General features: G+C 50.1%; 1 protein-coding gene across 1 annotated transcript; it reads right to left on the minus strand.

The window, feature by feature from the left end:
* Positions 1–13,285: 13,285 nt before the first annotated feature.
* LOC109435374 (peptidoglycan recognition protein 3) lies at positions 13,286–21,784 on the minus strand. The gene is made up of 7 exons (XM_019713209.2): positions 21,613–21,784; positions 20,586–20,787; positions 19,468–19,586; positions 18,378–18,530; positions 16,967–17,165; positions 14,604–14,722; positions 13,286–13,944 (listed from the first exon to the last, which is right to left on the minus strand). The coding sequence occupies exons 1-7, from the start codon at positions 21,782–21,784 to the stop codon at positions 13,766–13,768; spliced, it is 1,143 nt and encodes a 380-aa protein (XP_019568768.2). The 3' UTR covers positions 13,286–13,765.

Raw genomic sequence — 21,784 nt, forward strand, 5'->3', positions numbered from 1 at the left:
TCCACAAAAGAGGGGCAGAGTGTCCCTGTATGACGTATGGACATTAGAGGAAAGTGCACTGGCTTTCAGGTCAGGCAGGCTTGAGTTTGCGGACCCCACCCTGCGCCCTTACCAGCTGGGCCACCTGGGATTCCTAATTGACATCTATTGCGAGCCACTTGGTTGTCATCTTTCTGAAGCCACTTGATCTTTTAAGAAAATATCAAAATATTAAGAGAAATAAAATGTGTTGGCCAAGACCAGCAAATAATTGCATACTGCTAAAAAAGATTGTCACTCCATCACTGTGGAAAACAGACAAATTTCCCACATCAACCACCTTATAGGTACAGATGAAGAAACTGAGCTTCAGAGAGATTAGTTACTCTACCCAAAGGCACCAAGTTTGTTTTTATTTATATTGCCATTGCTGTTTATTTTAACTGTGATCATCGCATTAAACTCAATTTTAACCTAAGGGCCTCCCTTGACCTTTATCCGTGGTGAAATTCATCTCTCACTTTCCTGCTGACTCACACAAACTATTAAGCAACTACCATATTCAAGAACCCGGATAGACCCTAAAGACACAAAGATGAACGGCACACAGGTCCTAGACCTTCCGGAGCTAAAGTTCTAGCAGACAGACAAGCAGATAAAGTACCAATACCATTAATCCATTAACCAGGCCACCAATGTTTATTGGTCCCTAAGGAGTTGGGGGTACATGCATCTCAAAATAAGACAGAACGTCCGCTTCCTCAAAGATCACAACCTCACTGATACTATAGAGAAATAAACCAAAATCCCAACACAGCTTGAAAAGCAAGAGATTCCAGAGTCTCAAATTAGGGATCTCGATTTTGGAAGATTGAGGATATCAGCAGAAAATATGATGTTTGTGCTAGGTCTTTGAGAATCATTAATTAGGTTACCAAGCATAGGAGCAGAAGGAACAGCCAAGGAAATGAAACAGCACCTTCAAAGGCAGAACTGAGAATGAGTCCGGTGTGTTCAGGGAACAGGTGTGTTGGGAGTCAGGAAAAAACCAGGGGACGAGGAAGGGAGTAGATACACTCTAGGAGATCTGAGCGCACAGCATGAAGGGCCTGGTTGCCAAGATAAGAAGTTTCGGTTTTATTCCATGGGGAGCAAGAAACCAGCAAGGGCCTGACAGATCAGACATGTTTTTTGAGTCTTTGATTGATTGTTTTCTTTTGTTTTAAGAAAGATTACACCATCGGCAAGATGAAAAATAACTTGTTGATAGTATGACTAGGGAAGAATTTGGGCGAGGCATGGTGGGAGTATTAACTCAGGCCACGGCATGGAAGAGACAGGAAGAAACTAGAGTCAGGAGACATGTTTGAGCTCAGAACCGTACGACTTGCCACTAATAGCTTGTAAATAATAATTAATGCTTATTGACGCCTGTTCTGCCCTTGGCTGGTATTAAGGATTTCATCTTCACTGCTTCATTCAGTCCTCACGATAACCTTATGAGTTATGTATTTGTAAATTGCAATTTTGCACATCTGGAAACAGAGGCTTGGATTTGGCCCTAGTTCTGTCCAGCTCCAAAGTAACAATACTGCCACTCACATAGGCTGTGCATGAAGAAGAAGAAAGAGAGACACAGAGTTTTCCAGCTGCATTCACAGGGGACACATGTGCATTCAAATGGGGAACTGGGGTGGTCACTGCACAGCCCACTCCATATTCGGATCCGGGGCTCAGAGAAGGATCTTGGCTGGACCCGGAGATAGTGGGTCCGGCGCTTAGTGGGAAGTTAAAACTCTGCCAGTTGATGATGTAATCTGTGAAAGAGTAGAGAACACAAAACAAAAGAGACAAGGAAAGAGCTCTGGGAGATTCTTCCATTCCAAGTAGGTGGAGGAGAATCTGGAGGTGGGTGATAAGAGGAAGCCAAAGAGGTGAGAGGAAAACCAGGAGTGCCGTGTTCCCTTGCCTTCCAGTGGTTCCTGCCGGCTTGGCTTTTCTCTGCCAAGGCAAGCTTGGTGTAATCTGCAAACCTGGATTTCAGAATGTAGCTCCCACTACCAACCCAACAAACAAAAAACATCTGACCCGTCCGCCCCTTGGTGATTCTCTGTTACCCTCAAGATAAAATTTCAATGAAAACATTGAAATTACACCAGTTTAGGGTAGATCTCTCAGAAATGCCACGTTTTATACTTGAGTAAGAACTTTTCTTTCTGTATGTAAGGCAGACCCCTGCAAATGACAAGAGTCTCCCCCAGTGCCACATTGAGGCATTAGTGTAGGAAGCGGTCAAAATGTGTTTCAAAGTCCAAACAGGTCACGCCGGCCTGTTCACCCCTTCAGAATGCTCTGAGAAATGAGACAGGCTAGGTTTCCCTCACAGAAACCATTTTGCTCTCCCCAAGCCTTGCCAATCACCAATCTCACGTCTCAGTCCTGGAATGGTCTACATCAGTTATGTCCGATAGAAATATGTGAGCCACAAATGAGAGCCACAGAGATACAGACGTATACAGATTGGGAAAGAAGAAATAAAACTGTCTGTATTCAAAAATGGCAAGATTGTCTATGTAGAAAACCCCAAAGAAGAGACAAAAAAAAAAAAAACCCTCTTGGAGTTTGTTTGTTTTTTTTTTAACAAACATAGCAAAGGCGTAGAATACAAGGTTAATATGCAAAAGTCTATTGCTTTCCTACATACCAGCAATGAACAATTGGAAATCTGAAATTTAAAATAATACAATTTACAATAGGACCAAAAACAATAAAATATTTAGGTATAAATCGAACTATGTATGTATAGGATGTATGTGCAGAAAACTACAAAACCCTGATACCATAAATAGAAGGTGATCTACACAAATGGAGAGAGATTCTGTGTTCATAGACTGGAAGACTCGATGTTATTAAGATGTCAGATCTTTCCAACTTGATCTATAGATGCAATCCCAGTTAAAATTCCAACAAGCTATTTGCAAATATTGCCAAACTGATTCTAAAGTTTGTACAGAAAGGCAAAAGACCTAGAATAGCCAACACAATATTGAAGGAGAAGAACGAAGTTGAAAGACTTATACTGCTGACTTGTTAAGACTTGTTCAAATCTGCAGTAATCAAGATTGTGTGGTATTGGCAAAAGAACAGACACATAGATCAATGGAACAAAATAGAGAGCCCAGAAATAGAGCCACATAGATATAATCAACTTACCTTTAACAAAGGAATAAAGGCAATTCAATGGAGAAAACATAGTCTTTTTAAGAAATTGTGCTGGACCCATCAGACAGTCCTGTAGGAAAAAAAAACGAAGCTAGACACAGACCTTACACCTTTCACACAAATAATTCAAAGTGGATCATACACTTGAATGTAAAATGCAAAACTATACAACTTCTAGATGAAAGCATAAGAGAAAATCTATTTGACCTTGTGTTTGGCAATGAGCTTTTAGATATAACACCAAAAGCACAATTTGTGAAAGAAAAATTGATAAGTTGGACTTCATTAAAATGAAAAGCTCTGCTCTGTGAATGACAATGATAAGAAAATAAAAAGACAAGCCACAGACTGGGAGAAAATATTTGCAAAACACATATCTAATAAAGGACCTGTATTGAAAATATACAAAGAACACCTAAAGTTCAGCGATGAGAAAACAAACAATCCAATTTAAAAATGCGCCAAATTGGGTTGGCCCGGTGGCTCAGGCGGTTATAGCTCCATGCTCCTAACTCCGAAGGCTGCCGGTTCGATTCCCACATGGGCCAGTGGGCTCTCAACCACAAGGTTGCCAGTTCGATTCCTCTACTCCCGCAAGGGATGGTGGGCTGCACCCCCACCTTGAGCTTGATAACACAGCACCTTGAACACAGCACTTTGAGCTGAGCTGCGGCTGAGCTCCTGGATGGCTCAGTTGGTTGGAGTGCGTCCTCTCAACAACAAGGTTGCGGGTTCGACTCCCGCAAGGGATGGTGGGCTGTGCCCCCTGCAACTAGAAAATGGCAACTGGACCTGGAGCTGAGCTGCGCCCCCTGCAACTAAGACTGAAAGAACAACAACTTGAAGCTGAACGGCATCCTCCACAACTAAGATTGAAAGGACAACAACTTGACTTGGAAAAAGTCCTGGAAGTACACACTGTTCCCCAATAAAGTCCTGTTCCCCTTCCCCAATAAAATCTTTAAAAAAAAAAAAAAAGGGTCAAATTTCTGAACAAAAATCTCACTGAAAAAGATATACAGGTGGCAAATAGTATATGAAAAGATGCTAAACTTAAAGAATTGCAAACTAAACCAATAATGAGACACTACTATACACCTGTCGGAATGCCTAGAATCCCAAGTCTGAGCTGGTCCAAGGGTGTGGAGCAGCAGGAACTTTCCATCATCGCTGAATGTGTTGGGAACACAAAATGGTACACGTCTTTTCGAAGATAATTTGGCAGTTTCTTACAAAGTTAAATATAGTCGTACCATATTATCGAGAAATCATGTTTCTAGGAATCTATTCAACTGATTTGAAAACTTACGTCCACACAAAAGCTTGCATGCAGATATTTATACCACCATTATTGATAATTGCCCCAAACTGGAAGCAACCAAGACATCCTTTCAAACTGTGGTCCATCCAGACAATGGAATATTATTCAGCAATTAAAAAGAAAGGATTTATCAAGCCAGGAAGAGACATGGGGGAGCTTTAAATGCATATTGATAAGGGAAAGAAACCCATCTGAAAGGGCTCCACACTGTCTGCGTCCACTTACATACATTCTGAAAAAGACAATAGAGGGAGAGTAAAAACATCAGTGGTTACCAGGTCTTCAGGGTTTGGGGAGAGGGTCGAATAGAAGGACTACAGAGGATTTTTTCAGGGAAAGGAAACTATTCTGTATGATATTGCAAATGTGAAATATGACCATATGTTTGTCAAAACCCACTGAACTGCACAACACCAACAATGATCCGAAATGTATGCAGTTCTTAAAAAGTCATGTAGGAGGTAGGAAGACTTCCAAGACAGCAAGCAGAATGTATTTTTTTTCTATATCTAACTGTATTACAAATGCGTGAAAAGACCTCACTGAAGGGTCGGGCAATGATGCTGGAGCGCAGGGAGAGAGGAGAAATAGTGGGAGACGCGGTCGGAGGTAAAACGCGGAGCCAGATTGTGTAGGAACTTTTAGGCCACAGTAGGGACTTTGGCTCTTACTCTGGGGGACACGGGAAGCCATCAGGGGGTTTTGAGTAGAGGAGAGACATGATCTGATTTGGATTTTAACAGGATCTCTCCGACTTCTGTGTTGAGAAGAAACTCAAGGGCTGGGGGACAGCAGAATCAGGGAGAGCAATTAGGAGGCCATCACGGTTCTTCAAGCGGTAGATGGTTGACCCAGAGCGGCAGCAAGGGAGCTGAGAAGCGGCTGAATTCTGAGTATATTTTGAAGGTAGAGCCAGTTCGATGAGGGGGATGAGAGAAAGAAAGGAGTCAGTGACGGTCCCAAGGATTTTGATCTGAACAGCTAGAAGCATGGCATTGCATTTACTGAGCTGGAGGAGACTGCGGTGGGAGCAGTTTTAGAGGGAAGGCCAGGAGCTCGGCTTTGGAAATGAACGTTCTCCATGGCTACTAGACATCCAAGTGGAGAAAGCACATAGACTTTGATCCTAGTGTTAAAGAAAGATGTTTGGGCTATAAATATAAATTTGGGAGGTAAAAGCAATGAGTTTTGTTTTAAGGGGGAGAGGTCCCAAAGGGGAGTGACCAGGAGGACATCAAGAGAAGGAATAGAAAGTTGGACCTTACAGAAAAGGGACTCATCACCTGCGGAAGCTAATGTGAAGGCAGCTCTGGGAATGTGGTCGCAGGAACATCTGTGAGGCCACAGGAAGCTGAGAGAGGTCCTGCTGATGGCCCTCAGTTCTCCGCTGAAGGCAGGAGGGCCAGCACGGAAACCTGGGAAAGGAAGGGAAACGTGGAAATATTTGTGAGGACAGCTGAACAAGACCAAGTGGAGACTTGTCCTCAGGCAGCGCTGCAGACTCATCGGGGAAGCAGACCATGGCTCCTCTCGGACCTCAGGACAGGCTGCCTGGCCACTGGATCCTGCCACGCCAAGACCAGTTTTGTGGCCAGAAGTATCAGGATGCCAATCTGTGACACACCCCTCAGCAAGTGCCCCAGCGTGTTTGCATGTCCAGCCATTCCCCCTTCTTTCCTGTACCTGCACCACCTGGGCACCCCACCTCCTCACCCAGCAAAGCTTCCCCAGTCCCCAGCCCTGGCCAGGGAGCCAGTTCACCTACACCACCTGCTGGCCAAGCCTGGGCAGGACTCCACTTCCCTTTAGCTGTTCCCCAACCCGTCTTCCCCTCCAACAGCTGCAGGAGTCAGAACCCACACTTGGACCCAAAACATGTCAGACCTGGAAAAGTCCTGGTCACCTATTTCTACCCCACCGATACAGAGAAAATACTGAGGACATACATTCATTCCACAAATATTTATTTGGCCACTATTATGTGCTAATAGCCCTGTCTCCATCTCAGGAGCTAGGGACACTGGGGAGGTCCTTGCCCTCATAAAGCTAACAGTCTAGTGAGAAAGACAGATATAAAATAAATAACCACAGAATTAAAGATTCAGGTCCAAATCGTGCAATGTTAGAAAGGCGCAAGGTTCTGAATGCGGATATGGCTGGTGGGACGCAAGGGGGAAAAGGGTTTTTCTGAAGATACGACATTTAGACTGGGAACTGAAGGGTGACTACAAATTGCCCAGGCAAAGAAATGAAGGGGAACGGGCATAACATTCCAGACAGAAAAGGCCCTAAGGTCCACAGCCCATGACCAGCAGGGGTCTCACCTCACGGGTCCCCTCCCTCGCCTCATTCCCACCCACCTCCAGATGAAAACATCACTAAGAAAAGACCATATGGGTCACCTTTAGTTCACACCGTGTGAGAACATGTGGGTATTTTATACTTACATTTACTTGTAATGTTGCCGGTTCTTTCTCTCATTTATCTGCAAATACCAACCCAGAGAATTCCACTATTACCTAAATTTGACAGAATAACAAACCAAGAAGTTTGAACAAGAATCCTCGGTTTCATTGGAACTAGAATGTAAACCAAGCTTCTCTGTGATTTTAAGCAACAACACACCTTTAACTTCCTCAGACACCAGAAGTCTACAGATCACACTCTATCCACCCTCCACAAGCCACACATCAATCGGACAAGTCCTGTGCTTGCCGTATTGGGCTTACTATCGAAATTCAATGCTACTCCCTACGTGCCTGGTTCAGTAACAGGCCGGTGTGTCCAAAGTTAACTCGAAAGGTTCAGGGGCCATATCCAGGTCTTGGCCACGCTGTCAGAGATGCACGCTTGAGATGTAAATCTCATCACACACATGTAAAAAGACTAACAGAGCGACGGTAATGAGGAATGGAGTTAAGGGAGAAACCTGCGTTTTAGTGAAAAACCAGAATAGAAATTCCAGATTTGGGAGTCGGAAGACTATGGGTGATAAATGAGATAATGACTGTGGGCATTCAGCGATAAAAATGGACTCATTGATAATAATGAACAGTGGCGTTAGTACACCACACACGTGCACGTGCACACACAAACGCACGCCTGTGTTTCACACATTCTTCTCTCCCTCTGGCAGTCACAGAATTACAGGATTTGAATGATAGATCGTTCCTGTTGGCGAGTCAGTGGTTGGCGCAGCACACAGCAGAGACTCCTGGGTAATGGGTTACCGTCATCCTAAAGTTAAATCCTGGAAACACTACACAAGACAATGATGGTGAAGGGAAATAAGTGCTCCATCTGGGTTCGTGAGCACGTCTCCCCAGTTGTTCTTCTGTGGAATGAGGATCTCACTGCCCTCCTCATGGATTCTTGGGAGGGTCAAGTGGGGCAGTGTACATAGGAGTGCCTGGGGTTTGTTGCCCAATATTCGTGGATGCTTGGGAGATGACAATGAAGGATTTGAATAAAAATGCTGAAGATGAAACAGGGAGCGATGGCTCATAGAGGATGACAAAATCAAAATTCTAAAAGATGTCAACAGACTTTAAACTATGGGGAAACCCTACTCATACGACATGAAATCAAGACAAACCAGAGTCCTGCACATAAGTTGAAAAACGGGCCTGGTGAGGGCCTGATGTGGGGAGAGACGGGTTAATAGCAGTTGTGATGGAAAGACCCACTGGGCCAGTGGGGCTGATGGTGTGACCCAAAAGGTAAAGCAATCTTGGAGCTCATTGCTATTATTATTATTATTATTACGGCATGAATTCAGAACTACCATTTCCATGGGCTTCTTACATGTATCACCTTGTGCCCTAAAGAATATCATTGGATAAAAGGGAGCAATTACTCTAGTGAACTCTGTCTGAGTCCGGGGGGCCCTGGGCATTTTGTCCATTTCCAGGAATGTGAGCAAGCTAGAGGACAGCCTGATGTGCAGAGAAAGGGACAGACGCTTGGCTCAGGACTGGCTCTGGGACCTTAAGGAGGTGACTTAACCCCTCCAAGCAGAGCCTCAGTTTCCTCAGCTACCAAATAGGAATGACCACTGCAGCGTCATTCAGACGCAGAGCTGTCTCGAGGATTCAGTGATATCACAAATATCGTGTGCCGCTCACGTTGTCTGCACAGAGAAAAGACCAGCACATGTTACTAGGCCCTCAGCCCTCACAATTATCTACCTATAGTGTCTACACTGCGCTCTGCTGTCACCTGGTTTGACCCCAGATAGCTTTCCTTCTGATCCCAGCCTGGGCCACGTCCCTTCCTCTCACCCCAGCCTTCCCATAGGATGAGCCACGGGAGCTCAGCGAGGACGGGCCAGACACACCTACGGCACTTGGACAAGTCAATAGACCATCACAGCACCTGTCCCCAGACCTTGCGATCACACCAACTCTGCACCAGAAGCAGACACAGACCGGAGCCCACTCTCATGGCGTTTATAATGTAGTGGGAAAGTCAGACAACAAAACATGGACATACAGAGAGAGAACAAAACATGTAAATAAAGAATTACAAATGAACAGAGCGCCCAAGAAGGACTGAACAGGAAGACGTAATTTGGGGGTCTCATGAGTCAGACTGAGAAGGGACATGTGAGCTGAGCCTTGCAGGATGAGTAAGAAGTCCCCAGCCCCGTCCCATGCAGGCAACATCAATCTTGGGTACCACAGGGCTCTCGGCCACCCTGACAGGGAACCCCCAGCTCCCTACCGTGGGGAGGCACTTCTTACTCTGGCCCACTGCCAATGTCCCCCAGCGGTCCCTGCCACACCCCCAGGAGCTCCCGGCCCCTCCCACCCAGCTAATACGCCTTCCCTCTGTCTGAACCAGCTCTTCTCATTGAGGCCCTGTCAGCCCTGCCCAGCAGAACCTGCTGGGCCAGAAGCATACCTATCCCACTTCTGTGGGGCTGTGAACTTCTGGAAAACTGTACCTTCCCCAGAGCCACCCCACCCTTGACCTTCTGCCCCCGCTCCCCTCCCTGGCACTCCTGGCAGCCCTGGGACAGACAGGGCTTGGTTGGGGGGCAGAGTGGAGCTGACGGGTGGGGGTCCGAAGTGCTAAAGCCCACGCCCCCTTTCCCACTCTTCCTTCCTCACTTGTTATATTCTAGACGCTGATGAGAGCAGAAGAGAAAGGCAGGGACAGGGGCAGACAGACACAGACACAGGAGACAGGCAGGGAGACACTGAGAAACTCTGAGGGGGAGAGAGGGAGAACGAAAAAGAGAGACAGGCAAAGAGGCGCAAGGGAGAGAGACACAGAGGCATCAGGGAAAAGACTGAAGGGTGGGAAGAAAGAAGCCAGGGAGACAGAGGAAAAGCCAGGGAGTACAGGGAGAGGGCCTAGGGCCTCGGCAGGAGATGGTCCCTGATAGGCCACCTGGGAGGGAGCAGCCACGGGGCTCCATCGGTGACAGGGGAAGGCAGGTGCTGGAGAGTGTCACCCCCTGATCCCACACTGATGGGAGGCCACTGGGGGCAGGAGCAATGGGTGGCCTGGATGTAGGATGGACTTAACCTGTGAGAAATCTGACCTTCTACCCTAGTGGGCGGGTTTCAGGCTGCATGAAGACACTGGGATTTTCCACTCTGTGACAAATGTCCCAAGACCAGCCGAGGGAAGAGCTGCTTCTGCTCACGCCACCCTGCCCGTGTGGCTCTTACCCCTCCATTCCACAGGCACATAGGTGACCCCCAGGTTGCTAGGCCCTGCGCTGGGCCCTGGAGACACAGAGACCAGGCAGGTGCAGGTGCAGCCTCGAAATCCAGGTCAGGAGGACCAAGGCGGGGGTGGGGGCAGGGGTGAGCCACCAGCAGGCCAAGTCAGGCACCCAGGGGAGGGGTGTCACGTCTGGTCCGGAGAAGCAGGCAGCCTTCTGGAAGAACTAACCTTGTGAACAAAACCTGGTGGAGTTGGAGAGGTCAGGAGGGGCGTGGGGACGGTGTGGGCAAAGCCCCCAGGGTGGGCAGGCCAGGAGGCGAGCTTGGAAATTGCCCACTTGGGCTCCTTCTGTGGAAAAGGGTGGGTAGGAGGGAGATTGTGGGAAACCCCAAGCGCTGCTGGGATGGTTTCCTTACTGTGTCGGAAAGGAGGCGTCATAAAAGGATGGTGACCAGAGGGGCGGTAAGAACGTGCCCGGCCCAGAATCGGAGTGTTCCTTCCTTTATTTAACTCACGGGTGAACGTGAACAGGTCATCTGTGCCCGTTGGCTTCAGTTTTCTGTAAAATTGGGGGCTGAAGCAGATTACCACTCTATTCTAGAACCAAAGAAAAGTTCCCTTGGCACCTTTTGTTTTTTCCAGCTCACAAGTGTGAAAGACAGCTGACAAGATGAGCTCCGGAGACACCCCACACACACCAACAGTGCAGGGGACGTGCAGAGGACATGCCCCTCCTTCCCCTCTGCTGCTTGGTGACGCGGCTCCTCCCTCCTCCTCACGGCTGGGGCTCAGCCAGCTCTCATGAGCCTGCACCAAACTGCCCTCAGGCCGCTGAGGCTGGTGCCCACAAAGGTACATCCTTCCTGACAGTCACACAGGACTCATAGCGACAAATCACAGCCCCAAGACTGACGATGCCTCCGCTGACTTTAAGGGAACCGTCTGCTGTGCCAACTGTGAGTGCCGAGGCCCTGACACATTGAAATCACATAATCCTCCCAACAAGCCTGTGAGGGGGGTGTTAGCATGAACCTGCTTTCGTGATTAAGGGGGAGCTGGGCAGGACGCAGAAGAGGCAGCTGCCTGGACCGGGTCGCCCCTGGGACTCACGGGGGGCAGGAGGGGGGGAAGCATTTGCCAGCTGAGTGCTCTAATTTTGACTGTGTATTTGAGACTGATAGAAGTACAGCATTTTGAGAAAACAATCATCCAGACCATGCGATACTGTGGACGTGAGGACCCCTTGATGAAGGCTGATGGAGTTGGGGGTGTCGACAACACCCCGTCCACAGTCCACAGCCTCCTGGGGTGGGGGCTGGGGAGGCCCTGAGACTCCGAGGCCTGGGAGGGGGTTTGAATCACAGGCAGGAGACTCCCTGCTGCAAACCATTACAAGGAGGCCAGAAGTCTGAAGGGCCACCATCCCCCGCCTCTCACGTCCACCCTGAGGCTACTTCCTGTGTGAGGGGCTGAGGGGCTGTGGGACTCACCCTCAATGTTGTAAGAGACGGAGAAACACGCAGCCGCTGCCGAAGGTCCCTCTAGGAAGTCCATGCCCAGCCACCACCCCCACCCCAACAGGGACGACAGGTTGGCCGGAGTCTGATAGAACCCCCCCTCCCATCCCAGGGGGTTCTCTTCCTGGAGCAACTTCCCCTCCCCCCCAGTGAATCAGGGAGGGGCACTGAGTTCCCCTGGGCCTACTTGAGCCTGCAGACAAACCATTCTTTCCCTGATTTACAAGCCAGGTCGCCTGAGGACAAATGACAAATGGACAGAGTGAATCCAGAGAGGTCTGAAGGACAGTCTTTGAAAGCATAAAGGGCTGTAAAAACGTGAGGCTGTTAAAACCTGCCTTGTTATAAGCGCTGTTCAGACACTCTGAAAGCGAAGATATGTAACCACAGAAGCAGCACAAAATGGTCCTACCCTGTTTAATGAGCTAATAAGTTGTTCTTCAGAGACAACAGACGAAAACCGCGTGTCATGTGGCCCAGGCCTGTGCAGGAGAGAGGTTTAACCTCCAGCTTCACCCAGAATCAAAGCCTCTCCCCCGACTCCCACCCCCCCAGCCCCCCATCACCCCCCACCTCCCACCCCCCACACACACACATGCGGAATCAAAGGGACATAAGCAGAACTTGGACGCTGGAACCCTTCCAGAAGCAGAGGGTCCACCGTCCAGTAAGATCCGGTGTTGACAACCCTTTACCATAAACGGCCAAGCTCCAAGTTCCTCCACTTAAAACTCGCCCCACCAGCTCTTCCGCACACCTGCTCCCTGTAGCCCCTTAAAGTCCTGCCCCGAACCCTGGATCAGGGAGTTCCAGCTTTGGAGCACTGGCCACCCGTTCTCCTGGGAGGCGCCCTTCATAATAAAATAGCCAATCCTTCTCCACTGCAATTCTCAGTGGTTAGAGTTCGGCTCTGCTGGCACCGGGTCGTCGAACACTCTGTTCTGTAACAGACCAAATACCAAAGGTATGGGGGCAGGGGAGTCCGTGTTTCTGGCCCTTCTATTTATCCCTCCCCCTTCTTCCTCCTCCCTTTGTTTCCAGATCAGAAAAAAACAAGAGCAGTTCCTGTGCTTCTCCTGACCAGCAGTACTTGCGTCCTCTGTCTGAAAAGAGGGGCTTCCCTCTGGGCAGGAGCCGATGCCAGGAGGGCTGCAGGGTCCACAACTCTGGGTCAGCCTGACACCCAGGGGCCGGGCCAGGCAAGGGCAGCAGCGGGCACCGGGCGCCACGTGTGGACTCAGCCTGAGCCTGGACGAGTGCATCGTCCCTGCCCTCTTGGAGCTCTGGGAAGATGGGCACCCAGGACCCTGGAGACACAGCACCCATTACAGACAAGTAACCACAGCCAGCTCTGAGCCTCAGACAGAGGAAACGGGAGCAGAGGGGATGCTGCTGGGAAGGGTTCCCCAAAGATGGGGTGATGAGCAAAATGGAAAAGGGGAGCAGGAACTTGTATCCACTCATTCATTTATTCATGCGTTTCTTCCACAAATATCTGCAGTACCTACTAGATTCCAGACACTGCTGAGAAACTGAGGACACAGAGACGGAAAAAAATGCACTGGTCAAAGAGAATAGACACGTCTAGAAACAATTAAGCCCCGAGTAAGGGCTGCACTGAAGTATGGGTGAGTCAGTGTGTGAGTAGAGAGGAGGGGCTGGGGCACTGACCCAGGTCGCGTGTGACGCTCAGGGCTGCTGGGCAGACAGCAGGACAGATGCATCAGGCAGGGGGACGCATACAAAGGGAGCGAGAAGTCAAACAGGGCCCAGCCATCATGTCACCAGGCTGAGGAGCTGGGACCCCAGGGCACAGGAAGATGACGAGAAGGAAGTGAGCCCAGACTCAGAGGGCTGGATGCACAGCCACGGGGATGGGGGTCGCTGGAGGATGCCTGCAGAAGAGGGTCATACCAACCTGAGACAGGAGGGACGGATGGGGCTGGCAGGGAGGGACATGAGGTGTTGAACCATTGTGCAGGGTGAGGACAGGAGCACCCAACAACCCGTGGGGGGAGTGGAGGGACAGTCTCAGGGAGCAGGGGCTCCCTCACTGTCTGAAATGAGGCCACGTGCTGATGATGTCGTACAAAGCCTTCCCAGGAGACAGGATATTGCTAACGTCACTGTGCCCCACCAGAAGGTAGTTGGGAGTCAGGTACCCCTTGTCCACCGCACACTGGATCAGGGCTTGGGCCGCCTCCAGCGCCGCGGCGTTGGGGGGCTTTTCTGCAAAACACATTTACCCCATCAATCATCAGGGTCTCCAGGTTACTTGCTGAGGGCTGCGACAAGAGCCCAGGTTCCAGTCTCCCTCTGCCCCCTCCCCCGCCCACCACCACAGTCAATGCACATAAACTGACAGCCAGGCACAAAGAGAAAACGCGGGCATTGCGTTCCTTGGTTCCTCCATGCAAAGCTTCTTGCGGGAAGTTCAAACTGCTCTGGAAGAGAGGCTGCAGCCCTGCACACGCTTCTCAGAAGGCATCACTAGGTAGCCACGGCCCCACTGGACCAGCCATGGCCACGGCTTTGCATAACAGTGAGGCACCCCAGCAATGTTGCCATGGTTACCAAGGAACAGGATGCACTTGCTGACTGAGCCATAAAAGCACCAAAGTTTGCAAAAGATTATGTTCTGTCTTGCTGCATGCTTGCCTTGGCTATGGCTATGAGGAGAGATGGGCATTGGACAGCTCGGGGACAACGCTCTGCCAGGGAGGGACTCCTGGTGACCTGCATCCTGTATGGAGAGTCCTTCAAAGCTGAAATGTTCCACTGCCACTGCCACTGCCAGGCACCACAAGGTGGCCTCTTCCCCCATCCTCCCTAGACATTCCACACCGTACTTCATCACCCAGAACCTCTGCCCCATGCGCACTCCTTACCTACAAAGTTGCCCATGAACGCAATTCCTAGGCCGATATCGTTGTATCCGTAAGTGTGAGAGCCTTGGTGATGCCAGCCAACGCCTTCATACACACCGCCGTCCTGGCCCACCAGGAAGCTGGGATTGGGCAAAGGGAAATGGAGGAAGTCACTCTGGGAAGAAGGGCTGGCTTCATTCACGCCTGGACTCCTTCATTCACTCTTTCGTCCATTTATCGGATGTTGACTGAACGGCTCTTACGGGCCAATGTGCACAGAGACAAAAAAAGAAAAACAACCACAGTCCCTGAACCCGAGAAGTGAGGTCACGCAGTGACAGGCAACCATAGTCCCAACTTCAAACCCCTGCCACGGGGCCTTTCTCCCCGTAATGCCACAGAACCTGACCCCTCCACTAGTACAGTGGAAATGTATTTTTCTTCTGGGTCACGCTGACGCTGTGTAGGAAGGTGGTGCTCCTGGGAACTCCGGTCGAACCCCTTCTTTCTTCTCACTCACCATGTTCTTCCCAATCATCCGGTCTCGTAGCTTCAATTACCATCTATAAAGACCACATCCCCTAACAGACTCAGCTGCTTCTGCACTTTCCTCAGCCAGAAATTGGGCACCATCCTGAATGCCTCCCTCTTCCTCCCAGGCCCATCCAATCATGAGTCACGGCTGGTCAATCGGCTTGTCAATCATATCTCCTACTTTAAATCCCTCCTCTTCCCTCTATGCCAACGGCCACTACACTGCTCCAGGTCCCCACCATATTTGTCAGGATTACTGCAATGGCTTCCTGCTCAGTGTTTCGCCTCCTTCCAATCCATTCTTAAAATAGCACCCAGAGTGGTTTTGCTAAAACACGAATCCTGTCATAGGGCATGACCTTCCAGTTGCCCTTCAAATTGAGTCAATCTGTCAGGACCCACTCTGAGGCCTCTCGTAATGTGACTCCTGTCAGCCTCTCCAGCCTTACCTCTCACCCTTCCCCTCTTGAAATCTAGTTTTATGTATGAGTTAAAGTTCTTCAGGTCCTCAGAGATATGTGCTCTGTCTGCATCCAGGCCCTTACTTGGAACATCCCCCATCCTTGTTTGCCTGACTAACCCCCACTTGTTACCCGTGTCCCAGCTTGGATGCCCCCCACTCTGGGAGCCCTACCCTGACACACTCACTCCCCCAAAGCCTCATCCTGTGTCCATCCTCTTCCTCGTCCGTCACAGCCTAATTCTGACCGGTCCTTACTGGTTTGCTATCTTCCCTCTCTCCTCCCCAGAGGAAAGAACCATTTCTATCTTGCCAAGCACCGGGCACATAGCAGATACCCAACAAACACAGGTAAAAAAGTTAGAAAACAGTGAGTGAGAGGACGCTTTGTCTTGATGGCAGCCCACATCCAGATTAGAGATGACGCACCCCGAGGCTGGAGGGCGAGGGGGACAGCATAACAGGTTTCAAAGTCAAGAAACAGGGATCGAGTCCCTGAAGACTGAATGAGAAGGGAAAACTAACATTCCCTCCGCTTGTGGCATTTTGCGTTTGGGATTTCCAAATTTACCGTCCAAGGCCGTGGAAAGTCCCACAAAGGACAGCAGCAGTTTCCACTGTCTGCAAAGCTTGCTTTTTAGTGGGAGTTGAGAGGAGAAAGCAGCCAAAACAGGACACATGCGAAAGCACGTCCACCCGAGACTTGGTGAAGTTTGTCGTGATGAAGTCACAGACAAAGGGTTGCCATTTGTCATATTCTAACTCTAACTCCCTTCTATGAAATGCCAAGTAGCTTTGGCTATTCCATCAGCTTCGTGTGTTTCCTTATTATGGACATGGCGTTAAAGGCACCGAACAAGAACATTCTGATGTCACTCTGTATCTTCAAATAGAACAGAGATTGTTGTCCCTGCTGTAGAGATGAGGGGAGAGGCCCAGAGACATGGAAAGCTCCTGTGCGTGTAAAACGGAGTAAACAATACCAGAGGTACTGAGGATTCTAACATCAGAGAGAGCAAGTTTGGGGCTGGAAGACCAAGGCAGGGGGTGAGCAGGGCCTGTGTCTCTGAGTGGTTGTTGGAAGGGATTACACAAAAGAGGCACAACCCTTCGACGGCCTTCTGGAAGGCGCTCACAGTCTTGCTGTATCACTGCTGCTTCTAACGTCTACTTTCCAAAGCTACTTCTCGGTCCCTCGTGGAGAAGAGGGATAACTAACTCTTAGCTATGTCGGAATGATAGTCCAGCGTCTCATACAAATAAAACGTGATTCTGTATGTAAAGCACCTGGGACACAGGAAGGGCTCCGTAAATATCGGTTCCGTCCCCCAGCCTTTCTTCCTACAGCCCTAAAGAAAAGGAGGGTTGCGTCCCCACCAACCCCACTTACTGATATCCAATGTCACAGAAGTCCATTTTGTCCATGTGGTAGGACTGTGTGTCCCGGACGCGAATCAGACAGTCCATGGATTCGTTGCAGGTGGCCCCAGCAGTGTGGATGATGATGACATATTTGGCCGGGAGGTTCATTTTAGGGCAGTACGTCTCTCTGGCTTCCCAAGCCGACCGCGTAACGATGACGGGGCAAGCTGTGGTGAAGAGAAAAGCCAAGGACATGGGGGCTCACCTGTGCCCACACAGGGACCATCTCACCACTGTGGGCTGGGTTATTGCTCAGTCTCCCCGAACCACTCGTACCGACGGGCACACCAGCGCACGCACTCGGCTGTGGGGTTCTGGGAAAGGCCAGGTAAGGATGGCCCAGGTCCAGTGGCTGCAGCCAATGGACGGGAGCAAAAATCTATAAGTTTTGTTGATCGTACAGAGTCCTGGCCATTTCCTTCAAAAGACAAAGTGCACCTACCTTGCTTGAATGTGCCTTGTAAATATAACACATGCAGGTGTGTGGACGTATGGAGCAGGGCCAATATGCAGAAATCAGCTGACTCGCTCAACTACTAATCGCATGTATATGGAAGTAATTTGAAATCTAATCAGGACACTACAAGTGTGAAAGGTTATCATTATTGAAGATAACACCTGTCCGAAAGCAAGAAACTAGTTAGAGACTGACAATTTTCCAAAAACGTTAATAAAAGATACCCGTGATTCCAAGAAAAAGTCCGCCCCAGCTGAGAGTGCTAAACTACTGAACGCGCTTACTCGTTGTACTGGTTTTAGGTGGCTGCTTGATTTTTATTATCATAGCACATTATTTTTCTTATCCAACTTCTTTGAATATTCACTCTGACGTCAATGTAATCGGGGAACTCAAGTTTTTTGCAGCCCTGTGGTCATGTTGCAGGTTTATGGGGTTTTACACTTAGGGAGGTGTGTGTGTGTGTGTGTGTGTGTGTGTGTCTTCACATAGTAGACATGAATATACATACATGTTTATCCCGCCCCGCTTTGCTCCATAGCCTTCCTGTCAGCTGACATCATATGTATTTTACGTGCTGATTTCTGATTTCCTCATGTTATGTCTTTCTTCACTGAAATGTGAAGTGTTGTCTGTTTTGTTCACAGCTGTATCTTCAGTACCTAGAAGGGTGTCTAGTATTTGGTCACTATTGATGAAGTGAAAAATGTGTGTACATACGTATTTATGTCAAGAATGGCTCCATGGCTATATTATTCCAGTGGGGAGGAGAGGAGACCAGGAAGACACCGTCTCAGAATGTTCTGGACCTCAGCATAAGGTGTTCTTGGTCCAACAAGCCAATGAACGCCCATAGGAAAAAGCCTTCCCTGACGGTTGAGTGCTCACTGGGAGGAGGGTGAGACGGGATTGAGAACCTTACCTTTCCTGGGCATCACTGGCTGCTGAGGGGTCAGGCAGACCTCTTCTTTCAAGAGAAGTGGCTGAATATACCTGGGTGACAGGTGACCCTTCCGGATGGCATAGAAGATCAGGTCCTCTGCAGCTAATAAGGCAGCAGGGCTGGGAGCATTGCCTGAGAGAGGGTGACACAGAACACAGAGCTGTCAGCAAGAAACTCCCACCTGGTCTAGACCTGGAGGGAGGATACGGTGACCACCTGAGTCTGCAGAACTGATGGATGAGAAGAGAGGAAGCTGGACCCGTGGCCAGGACAGGGGACGTAAGAGACCAGGAACTACTTGGACAGAGCTCCTGGAGGCAAAGCAGTTGACCTTTTCCAAGTGCCAAAATAAGACTTTTATCTGCTCCATCTGTAAGGGGAAGAGCTGGGAGGCAGTAAAAGCCGCATGTGAAGGGAGGCCTCCCTCACCCAGTCAGGTACGCCCACCCTGGAGAAAAGGGTGACAGTATTTACTCAGGAGCTCTCGCAATCAGACATGCGGCAAGCACCCTTTATATCCATTAACTCATAATTTTCATGGAAAACCTCTGAGATAAATGCTATTCATCGCCCCGGTTGTCAGAGGGGGATCCTGGCAGGTGCCAGTCATTTGCTAGCTCTCCACTGCATCCTGCCCTCTGCTCTCCTGTCTTAGAAGGGGCTAAAACCCTGCAAACGACACTTCCCAGGCTGCGTAGCCTGCCGGCTTCCGGTTGGGTTCTCCCCATGGGACGCGCTGGAGGGAGAGCGTAACCACGCTTTTCCACCTCTGCCCCCGGCACCTCAGTCACCCAACCTCAGACTCCACAGGCCACGGCAAATTCGTGAGCTCAAGCAGAGTCAGTGGTGGCTTCAGCAATCTCACAGGAGTGCAGACCAGAGAAGAGGAAGGGGACAAAAAGAAAGCCATGGCACAGAATCCAAGCGAGAAAAGAAGTTCAAGAGGTGGGCGATGGTCAGCGAGGACAAGTACGATGTCGGCTGACAAGACAAGGGGGTGGACACAGGGGACCACAGGAAGGCAGTGGAGACAACTCACTGGCAGAGGGGCAGAGGGCATGCCCATTACCTTCCTTGGCGCCGAAGAAGGCGAGGCCCAGGGAGACGTTGTTGTAGCCCGGGGTGTGCGTGCCTTGTGTGTCCCAGCCAACACCTTCATACACCCTGCCGTCGTCCCCAACCAGGAAGCTGCCAGGCAAGGAAACATGGATTGGAGGGCAAATCTCTGTAACAGGAAACCTGTCACCCATCCTCAGAAGGGACAAAGGTTCTAGAGGCTCATAAATAAATACTATGCTCAGTGACCTAATGGGGGTTGGAGTAACCCATTTTAGACTGACTTCCCAGAGACGTACTGTAAATGTTGTTGTCACTTAGCTCACGCGTGTTTCCCAGAACTCACTTTAAAAGTACTCAAGGTGGAATTTGAACGTGTGACCCTCGAGGACCTGAGCACGTCAGTGCATCATTTTCTAAGGGCATGAGAATTCATTCATCCAGTTTTTATCATGGGACCAAGCCCTTGAACACCTAAAACAATCAACTGAGATTCAGGAATTCCTTCATACTGACTTTTGCTTCAGTTTAGCCTTAGGAATTCCCGTAAGCTCTTCTTTAGCACAGAAATTTGTTTAGAATGCTCCTTTTCTCTGTTTATTTTGAAAACCAATGTATCTATTCTCTTGTTCTACCTCTGCCTTTCTTTCTGCCTCTATATAATTGTCCGTGTGCACAAGTGGAACAGGTGCTGGACTAGCAGGCAGTCTGGGGACAGTTCTGGGTGCACATTGCTTAGCCTTCGAGCAAATTCTCTAAATTCCCCAGATCACAGTGTTCTCACCCATGCAACAGGGCGATAGTATTTCTCCTACCCGGTCCTTGAGTGACTTGGGCAATATTTGTGAAGACCTTTGTAAACTGCAATGGCCCGTGAGCTGCAAGGGGACAGCTGTGGCCAGCACATGACCTCCGTTGCTCCTTTCCAGGAGGTCCCAGCCTCCAAGACCACATCTGAATAAATGGCCCACAGCATCCCCCCAATGACCCTGGAGGATTTCGGATTTTGTTTGTTTGTTTGAAGATTTTTTTTTAAGTTGCCATGCATTTCAAAAGCAATGGACATGGGAAAAACAGAGAAGGGGAGGCGGGAGGCCCCTCCTGAGGGGGAACTTGGATGTGCGCTCTCACTTGTAGGCCACGTCGCACCAGCCTTTGGTGTAGACAGAATGGGCCTGAAGGTCCCGCAGCTTCTGCCTGCAGTCGTTCTGCTCCTGGCACTCCGTCCCCACGAGCTGCTCCGTGAGGACATAGGGCACAGGCAGGGTCAGCCGGCCGCTGCAGGTCAGTGACCTGGACCCCCACTCCTTGCGGGAGACAATGGTGGGCGCACCTGCAGGGAGACCGAAGGTCGGCATGCGGCAGCTGCCCAGGCAGCCCTAGTCCTCCCCCTCCAGGGCCCCTTCTGCCCCACCCACCGTGGTGTGACAGGCCCTGGGGAAGGTCTTCACCCACAGCCTCCCCTTTGCATCTCCAATAGTCCATTTAGGCTAAAAAAAATCCCATCAGACTCTGCGTTCAGCCTGGACGTCCAACCACCTTGTTCTCCAAACACTGGCTCCTTGTACTTCCCACCTCTCTGTGGTGGTTTCACGCTCCCGCCTTTAGAAAGCAGCCCCGGTGACTCCCAGCCCAACCGCGGGGCCTCAGCTGCCTTCTCTGAGGATGCATGGTCCTCATTGGCATTTGCCCCAATCTCTGACCATGTCCGCTGTCCAGCCCAGCCCTCAGAGTGGCAACTCTCTGAGGACCGTTCTGCAACTCTTCTCAAACTATGGTTCCCCGAGTCCAGAGCCCAAGGAGGTTCCATGAGCGTCAGGTACGAGTCTCTCTCTTTCAGATGAAAACTCCCTGTGGGCAGGGCTATGAGAGCCCCACAAGGACCCCAGGTCCCTTGAGGCTGCCTTTCTGTCCCCATCTTGGGGCCCCCGGGAGCTCTCTGAGGGACAGGGTATCTCCACCCTCCTACTGAGAGCTGGGGACTGGGGCCTTGTCTTTTCTCCCCGTGTCTTCTCTCCTTCCTGGACCCCACCTCTGCCTGAGGACTCAGGACAATCCGTGGCAATCGTTGGCAGACACCCATCTTGTGATTGCCGCCCACCCACCGACCCTCCCAGCCACACCTAAGAAGCCCCCGCCAAACCCCAACCCGCCTCACCACTGCGCCCCTTGTGGAGGAGCTGTGAGACGCCAGCAAACAAGTCCACAAGATGCTCTGACACTTTTCTCGCTTGACGTTCACTCCAGGAGAACCGTTTGGAATCCCCTGCAAAGGAACTGGTTTCGGTCTCTGGAGAACACCCTGACCAGCTCAGAGGCACAGGCTCCAT

The sequence above is a fragment of the Rhinolophus sinicus genome, linkage group LG14 (assembly GCF_036562045.2).
Source record: "Rhinolophus sinicus isolate RSC01 linkage group LG14, ASM3656204v1, whole genome shotgun sequence".
NCBI classification, from domain to species: domain Eukaryota; kingdom Metazoa; phylum Chordata; class Mammalia; order Chiroptera; family Rhinolophidae; genus Rhinolophus; species Rhinolophus sinicus.